Source organism: Chinchilla lanigera, unplaced genomic scaffold (assembly GCF_000276665.1).
Source record: "Chinchilla lanigera isolate Chin_1 unplaced genomic scaffold, ChiLan1.0 scaffold00002, whole genome shotgun sequence".
Lineage (NCBI taxonomy): Eukaryota > Metazoa > Chordata > Mammalia > Rodentia > Chinchillidae > Chinchilla > Chinchilla lanigera.
Window position 1 is genome coordinate 32,580,738 of NW_004955403.1, and position 14,733 is coordinate 32,595,470.

A 14,733-nucleotide genomic window follows, 5' to 3' on the forward strand; every position below is an offset into this window, starting at 1 on the left:
TTGATTTAAGAGTAACATTATATCTTTCCAATCTAGCTCATAGGTCTGAGTGAGGCCTCTAAATACCTCAAGGTACTTATCAGGGTCATCTAGAAATTTTCCAATTTCTAACTTTACCTGTTTTAGGTCACTGAGAGAAAAAGGCATATGAATGCTGGCAGTTCCAAATTGTCCATTTACTTCTTGTAATGGATACTGTCCTTGATGAGCTAGCCTATACTCAGCTAAGGATGGGTATAGCCCTGTAGAGGCCTGGATTACAGCTGGTCTAGAAGCCTCATCCTCTAGCCTAGAAGGGCAAGTAGGGGAAACCTTAGATTCAGTAATGGTGAGTGAGGCTTTGACGAAGGCTGTTTTGTCCTCAGGCTCCAAAGATTGGGGAGGAGCAGTCTTAGGCTCAAGGATAGTGAATGCCTTAAAAGCCTGAGTTGTCCTATTTTCCTGTGTCTCACATTTACATTTTGAAACTAAATAAGAACTATTTCTTCATGCAAAGAAAATTTGAACATAGGGCACTTTTGACCATTTTTCTTCCTTTTCACAGTATCTTTTTAGTTGTAAAATAGCATCATAATTAATACTTCCCTCTGCATTCCATTTTGGCTCTAGGGGATAGGTAGGCTACACACACATGCAGAAAAATATTAAACGGCTCTTTTTCAGTGTGTAAGGATCAAGCATCTTCTAATGCTTAATGATGCAATTGAGAGGAGTAAGAGACTTTGTGAGAAAAAGAAACAGTTTTCCCCAGAGTTCAGACCCATCCTACCAGTTGGTCCAGTAAGAAGGAAGGGTCCCCCCCCCAGCTCTAATTGATCCTGGTACCCTCAAGGGATCCCTCAAGCAGATTCCACTCCAAGGCAGGGGGCTGCCACCTGGAGAGAGCAGAGGACAAAATTCGGTCAGCCTATCCACCCTCGAACTGACGTGTGATTTTTGTCCTCCTACAAAACTCATGAACCGTGCACTTACTCTTATTGGACATGTATAAGCATAAGTTACAGTTGATTTGGTGACACAAATGTCTGAAGAAGGAAGCATATCTTTGTAATAAACTATCGCTTTTTATTTTTTGGAAGAGGGCATATATTAAAAGGCGAGTTGGAAAAGTATTCTTGAGCTACAAAGGAGATCATCTCTAGATAGAATGAACAATTGGCTGAAGGAATTTTGTCCCATGCACTAGGGCAAAGAAATCTCCAGACATTTGTGTTCATTACCTAATCACCTAGGCAACCTTTCCCAGCATCAGGACAAGACTATGTTTTGTTTAAACTTTGGAGCTCACAGGTTAAACTTCTATTTACCACCTAGCAATCACATTTAAATATTGCTAAAGGCAAGTTAGTTAAGGCTTACAAGAATCCCTTTTTACTGTTACTTAGCATTTGTAAGGCACAACTGGGAATCATTTCCAGCTAGCTAGCTGCTGTAAAATATAAATTGCTGCAAGCTGCCTCAGCCTAGTTTCTCAAGGGTGGGATAGTTAAGTAGCTCAACTGAAAAGCTTATGGAGAATTCCTACGTTACTAGCTGGTTCCTTAGGAACCAGTTTCCACTGAGGAATCTTTGGGTGTCTGCCAGAAAGTAGCCCTGGCCATGACCCCTCAGTTGTTCTCAGTTTCTATTGGCCCACACATGAGACATCGGTCTCCAGGAAGGAATCCAGCTGTCTCTCTGGTCAACATTCTATTAGCCATTGGCTTCAACGGGAATTCACCAAAGAGATGCTGGGGAAACCTGTCATCTGCTTTAAAGAGTGGCAGCTGCTCTAAGAGCATTTAATTAGCTGTCAGAGTGACCACTGTTTGTCAAAATTCTACAAGGGATAGTTAAAAGCCTGAACAAGATTACCTAGCGCTAGACCTCAGAGAAGAGGAAAGGTTGGAGATCCTTCCTTAGACTAAATATGTTTTGGTCCCAGAAGTATGCTGCTTTCAGAAGTAGCTCCTTCTGGTGTACCCAGAAGTCATTTCTCTCCACTGTGTCTCAGGTTTAGCCTTCCGAGGGAGACCTGCCCAGAACCCTAAGCTGGGACATGGCTTTTATGTGTGTTTTCCTGGACAGGCAAAATTCTGATGTCCCAGAGATGGGGTATGTGTTCTTTCTGTAAGGTGACTTCCCTATCTTCAGTGTTAATAAACGCTCATTTTCTATAGGCTTAACACTAGTTGGAACAGTCTAGAGTTGTTTTTCTAAATCTGAGGTAGATTTAAAAAGACCCATCTTACAGTTTGTATTAAAATCCACTAGGAGCATTCTAACATTACTCTTCCTAGCTAAATAATGTCAAGCAAGGAAAACCAGTACATTTAGAGCTAGTTCAAATGCAACATATACCTGAACAAAACAGGAATGAAATGTCCCATCAAAAAAAATCATAACCTTATAACCTTCTCATGTTTTAACTTAGATTTGTCAACATCTAAACAAAACTATGTGAGAGACAAAGCATAAGCAATTATAAGCAGGCAAAAGCATAACAAAATTTGAAGCATAAAAATTTGTTACCTAAATAAGTTCCAATCCAAAGTCTATGTAACAAAAGCAAACTCTTACCTCCATCCAAGGATCTTGGTGGGGAACTCCAAAATGATACAGGAAAATAAAAACTCCCAACCTGAACGATGTCTGGGATAAGTTCATGTTCTCTAAAATCGAAGGATGAATTTTAGGAACAATGGAGGTTAAGAGCAGAACATATTTATTGAAGGAAAGAAAGCTTTTGTCCAAGAGAGGGACAGAAGAGGGGCCTGATTGGGTTGCCCCTGCTTTTACTACAGAGGATTGCTTTGGCTATTCTGGGTCTGTTCTGGTTCCATACAAATTTTATGATTGTTTTCTTTAAATCTGTGGGAAATCCTGTTGGTATTTTGACTGGGATGGCATTAAATTTATAAATCAGTTTTGGAAGTATAGCCATTTTTACTATACTTTTCTGCCTATCCAGGAACATGGTATTTCTTCCTATTTTGTAATGGTGTCTTCAATATCGTTTTTCATTGTGAAGGTCTTTTACTTCATCAAGTAGGTTAATTCCTAAGTATTTAATTTGTCTTGATGCTATTATGAGTGGTATTATTCTCCTAATTTTTTCCTCAATGAGTTAATTATTGGTGTACAAGAACACTATTTTTGTGTGTTGATTTTGTTCTGTTGATTTTTGCATGTTGATTTTGTATCCTGCCACATTGCTGAATTTCATTATTAATTCTAGGGGTCATTTGGTAACATTTTGGGGGCTTGTAAACAGAGAATCATATCATCTGCAGATAATATTTTGACTTCTTCCTACACATATTCCTTTTATTTCTTTCCCTTGCCCAGTTGCCCTGACAAGTGTTTGGAGGACTTTGTTGGAGTGGTGATAGTCGGCATCCTAGTGTAGTTTCTGTTTTTAGAGGGACAGCTTTCAGTTTCTCCCAATTTAATATAATGGCAATATGTTGGTCATAAATGACTTCTATCAGATTGAGATAGAATCCTTCTGTGTATAATTCTTCTACCTTTTTCTTGTGAATGGATGTTGGGATTTGTCAAAGGCTTTCTCTGAATCTATTGAGTTAATAATATGATCGTTGTCATTGCTCCTGTTTATGTAATATAGTACATTCATTACATTCGAATTTGTTGAACCATCCTTGAATGCCTAGAATGAAGCCCACTTGCTCCTGACCTTTTTGATGATTTGTTGCATTGATTGCCAGCATCTTTGTCGAAGAGTTTTACATCAATATTTATTAGAAAGATTGGTCTGTAGTTGATTTTATTATTATATCTTTGTCTGGTTTTGGAATCACAGTAATGCCTAGCTTCCAGGAATGATTTTGGGAGTACTCCTTTCCTTTTGATTTCATGAAAGTGTTTGCAGAGCATTTACATTATATCTTCCTGTACTTCTTAGAGAATTTAGCAGTTAGTTATTCAGGCAGGTGCTGGGCTTGCTTTGTTGGTAAGGTTTTCTTTTATTATTATTATTACTGCTTCAGTGTCATTCCCTGTTATTGAATTATTCAGCATTTTTAAGTCTTTATGGTTCAGTTTTGGTAACCCATATATATGTAGGAATTTGTACCATTCTTCTGAGTTCACCAATTTATTGGCATAAAGGTTTGTGAAGAAGTTGTTAATAATCTTCTGGATTTTAGCAGTGTCCATTGTGATTTCACCATTTTCATTTTTAATTGCATTGATTTGGGTCATTTCTTTCTCTTTTTTTGTAAGATTGGCTAAAGTTTTGTTTGTTTTCTTTATTCCTTCAAAGAACCATCTCTTCAATTATTGATTCTTATTGTTTTTTAGTATTTATTCCATTGATTTCTGCTCTATTTTTATAATTTCTTTGATCGTGCAGTCTCTGAAATTAGATTGTTTTCTGTTTTCTATGACCTTGAGGTACATCTTTAAGTTATTTATTTGGGTTCACTGTTTTTCTGATGTGGGCATTCACAGGTATGAACTTGCCTCTTAGGGCTATTTTCTGTCCCATAAGTTCTATCATGTTGTACTGTCATTATTACTTAATTCTAGGAACTTTTATTTCTTCCTTAATTTCTTTTGTAACTGTTTGTTATCAAGATTGTGTTATTTATTTTTCATGCATTTTCATGATTTCTGTGGTTTTCTTTGCCATTAATCTATAGTTTCATTGTACTGTGATCCTATGATATGCCCAGTAAATTTTTGATTATTTTGCATTTACTTAAGCAAGTTTTGTTGGATAGTATGTGTTCTACTTTGGAGACTGTTCCATGGATGCCAAAAAGAATGTGTATTCTTTTGTTGGGTGGAACACTTTGTATATACCTGTTATATCAATTTGTCTGAGGTTTGGTTAAAATATGATATTTCTTTGTTGATATTTTATCTAGTTGATCTTTCTATTTGTCATAGTGATAACTGAGTTTCCCCACTAAAATTGCATTAATGTTTATCTGACTTTTTATGTTTTATGAAGTTGGATGTACCACTCTTCTGTGATTTATGTTTATAATTCTTATTTCTCCCAGTGGAATAGATCTCTTAACCATATGTAGTCTTCTACTTTGCCTCTTCTGATCAGTCTTGTTTAAAATGGACTTTGCTGGAAAATAAGATGATAAGTTTAGTCCATGAGTTTCTTTTTTTCTTTTTGGATGAAATGTTTCTTGTTTACCACATACCATTGAACTTTCTTTCTTGATCCATTCTGCCAAACTAAAATTTTTGATTGACAGATTGAGATCTTTCACTTTGATAGTTATAACTGATAGGTATTGACTTATTCCTGCCATGTATTATTTTCTTGTTGCTGATTCCTTTTCTTTCCCTTTTACTTGATTGCTTGCCCTACCTAATACATTCATTCCACTGGACCTTTTGCCATTGGCAGCTTAAGTGTATCTTTCTAGGATCCCCTTGAGAATATTTTGGAGTTCTGGCTTGGCGGTCATGAATTTCTTTAGGTGCTCTTTTATCATGAAAATATCTTATTCCTCAATCAATTTTGAAAGATAATTTTTCAGATCATATCAGTCTGTGTTGGAAGGTTTTGTTTTTGTTTTTGCTTTTGTTTTTGTTTTTAAGACTTGAAACCCTTCACTCAGGCTTTCCTTGCCTTTGAGGTTTATCTTGAGTCTGCTATAATTCTAAAAGTTTTTCCTTTGTAAGTGATTTGTCCCCTTTCTCTAACAGCTTTTAAGATTTTGTTCTTGTGTTGGATTTCTGATATTTTGACTGTGTCATACAGAGGTGATTTTCTAATCTTGGCTATTTGGGGTTCTATATGCCTCATTTATCTTTATATTAAATTATTTTTCCATGTTGGAAAGTATTTTGTACTACTTCTGTAAACAGATTATTTAAACATCTTTTTTGCTGTCTTTTAATTTTTCTCTAATTCCAGTTAATTTTAGACTAGTGTTCTTTGCATCAGCTAGCTGCTATTGGATCCATTTTTATATGTCTTGTTTTTAAAGTATCTCTATTTAATTGGTGTCTGACAACAACTTTATATTCTAGTTCTGACACTCTGTTGAACATTTCTGCTACTTATAGTTGTAACTGAATTTTTAAACTTCTGAATTTCTATTTAGAGCTTTTTATGGACTCTAGTTCTTTTCTATGCTAGTCATTCATGTTTTGCTTTGTTTAGCTCTGCTAGCTTTTTATTAATGTCTTCTTCAGACCCACTAATCATTTTGTTTATTTAGCCAAATATCTGTTTACTTATATCTTCTCTAAGTTTGTCAGTGTCTTATTGATCTGTTTCTTTATCTTACCTAATATCATTTTGAATAATTTGGATGCATAACTTTTCGTTTTCTCCTTTTTCACATGTATCAACTTTGAGGGAGTTGGGAGCTTTTGGAAGCATTGCATTGGCTTGTCTGTTCATGTTTCTATTTTTTGTTTGTTTCTTTGTTTTCTGTCCTGAACCTTATGGGTTAATTATAGTAGATAGATTTGTTGCTACTGTGAAGACCTCTTCAGTTAACATCTACTTTTCAGAGATATACTCAGGGTGCGGCTAACTATTGGCCTTTACCTCTGCTCCAGAATCCAGCCATCTCTGTTTATTTGTAAAGGGAGATTGCAACTTATTTGACTCAGTACTTGGTTTTCCAGAAATGGGATATAGTATAAAAGGAAAAAAAAAAACAGAAAAGAGAGAGTGTGAGAAATGAAAGAGAAAAGGGGAAAAGAACCAAAAACAACAAATAAATCAAAATAGTAAAGAAAATTGGAGATAGATCTCTAAGCACACACACACACACAAATACACACCAGTGAAAGAGAAAAACATTGGTCAAAAAAATTTAACTATGTATTTCCAAATAAGTGGTTTCCTTAAAGGACCTACAATCTTTGGAATCCAGCAAGTCAGAGTCTTCTCTGACTCAAACCAACTGCTGGACTCAATGTATCACCTTCAGATTCAACCACCTCTGAAACACACACACACCAAACCTGGCTCTTACCATGGAATGCCGACCCCATGTCCTTCCTGGCCTGAACTTGAACTTGTCAGGGGATATCATCGGATCTATATAGAGCCCTCACCCTTTCTGTGTCTGTTCCTGTGACTGTCACCCAGTCTCTGTGGAAGGGTAACACTTCAGTCATGGAGTGAAACTGTAGCATTTGGCTCAGATATCCCACACAATCAACCTTTCCAAAATGGTACCTGATTAAACTCTTTCTGGCAATATGGTGCACTGGATTTCTTCAATGACTCTTATCTTGCCATGAAGAAATCACTCTTGGGGTCATATCCCATGCTGTTTTTGCAGTTTACAACACCTGTGGGCTTTTCTTGCTGATAGATTTGTTGCTAATATGAAGACCTCTTTAGTTAACATCTACTTTTCAGAGATATACTCAAGGTGTGGCTAACTATGGGCCTTTACCTCTGTTAACCAGTGCTACTGGCTCATCCATGATTTCTATATTAATCAGCCCAGTCTTTCAGGCTGAACTCTTCTCCATGGGGTTGGCTTCATTCTTGATCAGGTCAACTGTTTAGTAGTCACCTCTGTGGCTCTGTGCTGAGGGGAATCAACAAGGTACACAGATGGCTAGGAGTTGGTGATTTTTCATGTGGCGCGGTGACAGGTTCTCCTCCACAACTGAACTTCTAGTTCGTCTGTTTCTTTACCCTCAAAATTTGTATGTGTGTGTATAGTATACACAATGTTTGCAATTATTTAGCTCTGACCTAACTGATAAAAATATAAAATCCAACAATACAATTTTCTGTTTAGTCTGTTCTATCACAAGTTTTTTGATTGTATTATTTTATAAACACCTTCAACGTAAGCTATTAAGCTTTGGTAAAACCCAAACCCTAGTTAATACAAAATGTTTGATGGACTTTGGGTCACCTTGCCCTTTATAAACTTATTCTTAACTAGACTTGCAAAGCAGGTGAGTATAAAATACAATGGGTCACTGTGTGTGTAGATGTACACAGGGAGTAGCTTCCTACTTCGTGAATATCTTCCTTGAAGATTAAAAATTTCTTAAAAACAGGAACTTGCTATTTTTCTGTTTCTCTAAAATAATCAATGCAACCTTGAAGATAGTGCTTAGGCAATACATCTTGACTTAAATTGAAATAGCCAAGGTTAATTCCCTCACTATAATAACTTGGAAGTAATGAGAATTATACAACCTCAACAAAACAGTGAATGTGTAAGCCTTGCTTTGATAAAGTTATATAGTTGCTCCTCAAACAATTTGCTTTCATCAGAATTTTTTCAAGATTCTAATTGGAGTCCTAAGAGAGACCTAATGTCTCCTTTTCCTGATTTGAATAATTCTGTGAATTTCTTTTACATTAGAGGAGTAATGCAGTGAAATAAATGGAATATTTTCCAATGGTGAACCATCTTTTGGCTAAATTTTTATTATGGTATATTAATATTTAATATAGCATTGACTTTCTTCATTAATACCAACTTTAATTTTTGTATCTGCTTATGAATTATGTAATTTTCTTATGTTCTTATTTTGTTTGGATGTCAATTATAATTTGTCTTACTTTTATCTCTTGAGTCAGTCAGTTTCTCAACAATAAAAATTTATATATCAAATGATGAATGTCAGTTTACCTATCTCTTTCAATAATTCTGTCAGTTTGTATTATATGTATTATAAACTCATAATATTTAGTGCCTAAATTGCTGGTGATATAATTTATTTATCTTTGATTTTTTCAAGTTATATCAGTATTTGTTTCCTATAATGTATTTCAATATATGAAATTAATAACCCATAGTTTTCTTTTGATCCATATTTACCTAGTTATCTTTTTATTCCTTAAATTTTAAAATGTAAGTAACATTTTATATTAAATCTGTCTCTTGCTGATATTGTATTGTGTGAGTTTTTTTTTTTAATTGTGTCTGGGAACATCTATTTTTTATATTTGTGAATTTAAGCCTTTTATATTTATTTCTACTTTTCCACTTTTCTATTTTATTCTTTATCATTTACTGTTTTCTTTTTAGCTTTGTTATTTGTCCATTCCTTTCTTAAACTCAATGAATAACTTTAAATTTTGCAGATGGTAAGAAAATGAGACTTTTCCTAAGAAATCTTTAGTGGTAACCTTTAACTTACTAAGAACCATACTTAATTACATGACTTTTTTGCTGATAAAACAAAACATTTTTAGTATATAGCCACTGAGAACTATGGCAAATTTTAAGAATGTTTTTACAAACTTATGTCACTTATGAAAACCACATTAAATGATAAGAATTTTAAAAATTTTGTTACCCCAGTGAAAATGCATGGATTCAACAGTAGCTTTCTCCTTTTAGCATTGCTACTAATAGTTTTAATAGCTTTATTAGTAATTACTGCACATGATATAAAGGTCACTAGAATAGAAAGGTCCTATTTTAAGTGCATCTATAATTGTCATCTACTATGTCTTTTCTCTGAGAGAGCAGCTATCAAAAACTGTGCAATGACTAGACTAAAAATAGAAAAACATGAAAATGGTAAGGCATTTATCACAAAAGTACAACATTTGAATAACTTCATGCAGCTAAGAAGCCATATTTTCCTTAATATGGCCTATGTGAAAGAATAAGCCCATGTTCCAAGCTGGGAAGTACCTACAGTGTTTTGCAAATAAAAATTCTGGAAGAACAGAAATTTCACTGTGACCTCTTTCCCCATTGGAACTGAGTCAGCCTGCGTCTTTACTTTAGTCTTGCTGACATAGATCCCTCCTTAGCTTCCCTTCAAGAATTGATGGCATTTGTTTGTTTTTTTTTACATAGAGTACAAGAGATGACCTTTGACACACATGTAGTTTAAAATTGTGCTATTTTTCTTCTACCTACAACCCACCGCCAAAACAAATTAGAATTTGACTAATCTTTCTTTTCCAACTTGATTATCTCTGTTAGATTAACACAAATATTTGTATGTGGTTTGCATAATCGTTTTTGTTTTTGTTTGAGACTTTGCTCTGAGTACTTCCTTGGGCTTATGTAGTTCCATGTTTATTCTTTTGTATGTTTTCCAATGTTATCACCCATGTCTGAAAGTAAACATTGAGATAAAGGACTTCACCACATATTTCCTTCTCTCGCTCGCTCTGTCTGTCTGCCTGCCTGTCTCCCTTCCTCCCTCCTCCCTTTCTTTTTTCTTTCTGTGCTGTGGATTAAATTCAGGACCACATCGTCTATACCACTGAGCATCTGTATCCCCAGAATCATCTCTCTCCCTAGCCTCAAATCTTATATAACACATTTCTAATATTCTCGAAGAATTTATCAGTTTACAACTTTATTTTGTGTGTGACTTATGCTAGTATATCCTAAACTTCTTCAAGGCAGAAAACTATTGCTCTGTGCTCTAATACAGCAGAAGTTCAATTAGTGTTTATGAAGTGAAGGGTCATTATATGTGTTATATTTTGCACACATTTGTATCCATTTCATTATTTCAGCACAGTGTTTAGGTGATTTCCTCATAGATCAGTATTGCCAACAGTATCTGCTGTCCTTCCACTTTCATGATTTACCAGACTTGCTCCTAATTCTTCACACTGCTGATCTCCTCCCCGTCCCCACACAAGGTACACCGAACCTTTCCCAGCCTTTGTTTCATTACACTGTTTTAGGCTTCCTCCTTTCTCTGAACCCAGTGGCAACTGGGTATTTAGAGCTGCTCAGAGCTCACAAGGGCTGTCCAGGAAAGGCTGAGTCTCTTTATAAACCACTGACGATCACTCTGGCCACTGGGCAGAAGTAGACTTAACTTTGAATGTTGACTAGTAGATTTTTCTTATTTTTAACTTTTGAAGCTTTAATAACCCTATTCATGCAGGAACTACAATCTAAGTGGCACAATCAATAACATATTGAATTTTTTTATAATTAAATAAAAATTAAACAACATAAATAGCTATTGCTGGTAAATTTTTTCAGAAATGTATTAATTGCTTAGACTAATTGCTTAGGTTAATTGCCTATTCTTTCTCTATAAAAAGAATAGATTTAGAATTAGTCAGAACTAAAGCTTAGCCCTCAATCTACAATTTTTGAATTATTACTTAATTTTTATGATATTGAGTTTCCCAGTTTAGAAAAGGGAAAAGATAAACTCCCTACCTCAAAAGCCTGTTGAGTTTAACATGAAACATCTACCATAGTATAGTGTGACTACATTTCCTTTCCAGGTATCAAAGCCCACATTTTCTCACTGTCTCATTTTAGTATCAGTTCCTCTGCCCTACTTGACCTCTAATAAGTACTTAAGGAAATGGATAGGTTTGTTCTAAAAGTGCTTGCTCTTCTTGACTTTCAAAGATGTTAATTACAAGTTAAATTAGTAACTATTTGTCTCTATTGCTACACTGTAATACTGACAGATCTAACTAAACTATGTGAGAAAGAATATTTCAGATAATAAGTAGTTCCATCAAGGGGAAAAGAAAATTATGTTTAGCATTAAAACAAAGAACAACAAAAAAGGGAAAAAAGAGGTTTAAAAAGTATATTTTTAAATATTCTTTGAGAACTGGACCGAAGAAAATATGAGACCTTCATAAAGCAAAGTTGCTTAATTTAGCTGTCAGAATTAGTTTTATTACAGGAAAGTACAAGAACTGTAAATAAACTAATAGGAACCACAAAGTAAAGGGAGATGAGATAGGAGAAAGGGAGAAATGACAGACTGAAAATTTCATTAGTGAAAAAAATATGTTCATGCATGCTCATGCATGTATGTATTTTGTAGGACAACATAATGCCTAATAAGTAGATAGTTAAACAAATAGGCTATTACCATTTGTCCATTTATCTTTGATACTAGAAAATCATTCTCAGCCCACAGGAATTTTGAGTGTGGCTTTGTTTTAGAATGATATAATTGGTTTAAAAAACATTTAATATTTGGAATACAACACAATTACCGCTTCACAATTACCACTTTAGTTTTGACTAAATCTAAATCTATTCTTTTTATAGAGAGTAGACTTAATTAATCTAATCAATTAATACATTTATATTTTGTTTATTCCTTCATAACCAAAAGTATTAAGTATTTATTTTGATCATTTCATCAATTGAAGAATTGCTTTATTCCTTAACCACATGAATTTAGACACAGGATTTTGTTAAATTAAATACAGTACAGAATTTTAAGCACTTTCATGAAGTGAACCGAAATAATAATATAGATTCCAATTATTTTGTGTGTGTATCTAGAAATGTATGTAATTTTCTTTTTTTCTGATGTATGATATAATCACCCAGTCTTTAAGATATATAAACATTGCTTAAGAACAAAAAAAGTCTATTAACAAGAAATATTTATTCTCTCATTTTCTAACAAGATCTAGGGAAAAGTGTTAAAAGGGAAAAAGGTGTGAAAAATAGAATTCATGTATATCTAAAGCATTAGACCTGTCTTGTGGGTTTATTTCATGAACTCCTTCACTTGAAAAATCATGCAGTTCTTAAACTGAGAGTGAATAAGAAAAATATTTGGTTCTCCTCCACCAAAAAGATAGACATAAACCTTACTTCAAAACAATAAATAAATAAACCAAACTTCAAGCCTCCCCAGTTTTCTATCTGCCTGCATGTTACAGATGCTGAAAACAAAGCTGGGTGTCAGTGACACTGCGGATATCTGAGACTGGAAGCGCAGCGCCAGTACCTGTGTACAGGGATTCTGTCCAGACATGCTGAAGCCTTCGGCAGAAACACAGTCATTTCAGCCATCTGCACTTTTTTCTTCTTATATAAACAGTGTCGTCTTTTTCCTTCTTCAAGGGAATCGTGTGGAGATTTTACTCATCCTCCATAAGCCTACTTAATATCAAACTGACACATGGCTTAAACAAATAGAACCTTCAATGTACTTTTGTTTTGTTTTGTTCTAGAGCTACTGTTAGGAAGAGGGGCATCTCTGAACACTTGCCTCCTAGCCCCGCCCCCCCAAAACCTTTTTAAATAGAAAGAAGGAAAACAACCAGTATGTGCCCTCAGCGTCAGACTCATTGCTAGTAAATTATTTTCTTTGAGTATTATACAGCATGGAAGAAGTAGGAATTAGGACATCAAGAGGGAATTTTCACTTTTAAAAAGTCTGACTTGGAAAAGAGAGGAATTTTGAATATAAAAGGAGAAATAAGGTTTCAAACATCAGTTTTACCCTACACTGGTAGGTTGCTTTGCACATTAGTGAATTCTTAGATGTCAGAATAAAAGCAAGAAGGAAGGAAGTAGGAAAACAATTAACTAGTTCTAAGGATAGCAGTGAGCAATGATTAATAAAAATTAAATAATACACATTACCAAAGATTGTTCATCTGAGTAGCAGAAAATCTCCACTCAAGATTAAACAGTTATGTGATTTCCTATAAGACTCAGGATTATTTGACAGGGCAGATCAGTGATATCATTAGGATTGAGTGTCTTTTCATCTCACCCACCTGCCGTCTTTTTCTGTTGGTTTTTTCTTCATGATGTTAGCAAAATTTCCATTTCTGTAAGCAACCTGTCCCTCACACACCAACTCCAGCTGAATGTCCCTGTCTCACCAGCCAGAACTGGGTCATTCACTGGCTCCTAAAGTAGCCCCTGTGTAGGAAAGTAGGATTTCTGGGACTGAACTAACTTAATTAGAGCTGAAGTGGGAGATCACCATATAATAGACTACTATGCTGCAGAAAAGATGCAGAGAGAAAAACAAAGTTGAAATTTTATTGGAAAGAAAAGAGGAGAAATTGAAAATTGGGTAGACAATCAAGGGTATCTGCTATTCTATATTCCAAAATCCTGTAGAATTAAGGAGTGCAGACAGGTGTGGAATACATGAAAACAAGAACATGTAAATAAAATTTGCATCCAATATTTAGAAAAGGAAAAAAGAGCATGCATGTAATTCTTAAAGATGCTGAGAATTAAGTTAAATGGCAAAACATATTGAAATGCAGCCTTTATCATACTGTTTCATATTGGGAAACTAAGTTTTGTAGAGACGTGACAAGCTACACAACTCCTGGGCAAATAAGAGAGAAGGTATCTGACATAGCATTAACAATTTTACTATGTTTAAACATATGATAAAGGCTAATGGTTACGTTGTTTTTCCCATTTCTGCTTCTCAATTAGGTTTCTGTTATCAGCGGAACCTATCTTGGTTTGGATTACATGAGTAAGCAACATGGCGGTGAAGGTGGCATCATTATTAATATGTCATCCTTAGCAGGTAAGGACAATTAACATGTTACGAGAATAATTTTCTTATTGGTAATTTGGATGACCAAAGTAAGTCTTTGAAGTATATTTATCATCAACTCTGGTTTTGAAATTGAAACACTGTTTAAATTTGTATGAGTCTACGAAATTCTGTATTGCATAATATCCTATATTTGAACTATATACTTATTTAAAGTTGCATCTTTTTAAGTTATCTTACTGACGTACAGGCATATTTTTCCAGTTACTAGTTTTCAAAGGTTATTGTGACATCCTGAACAACAGTGCAGATGAAAGCGTCTTCTCTTTGATAAAGCAAAAGGAACTAAAGTGAAATTAAGCTCTCTCTGTATCCATACAATTTTATAAGACAGTGTAATTTTACAATATAGATGCATAAGAGTTTGAAATGCTAAACTTCTTTAATAAGTAGACACATTGTGTCATAGTTTCTCTTTTCTTTTCTTTTTTTTTTTTTTTTTTTTTTTTTACTGGGAATTGAACTCAGGACCTTGCACTTGCC

At 34.6% G+C, this 14,733-nt stretch overlaps 1 protein-coding gene across 1 annotated transcript in view; it reads left to right on the top strand.

Moving 5' to 3' along the window:
- Positions 1 to 14,733, top strand: part of Hpgd (hydroxyprostaglandin dehydrogenase 15-(NAD)) — a 45,020-nt gene that overhangs the window by 10,897 nt on the left and 19,390 nt on the right. Inside the window, exon 4 of the mRNA XM_005373533.2 lies at positions 14,124 to 14,220. Within this exon, the coding sequence (XP_005373590.1) occupies positions 14,124 to 14,220 (97 nt within the window). The remainder of the gene's footprint in view (positions 1 to 14,123; positions 14,221 to 14,733) is intronic.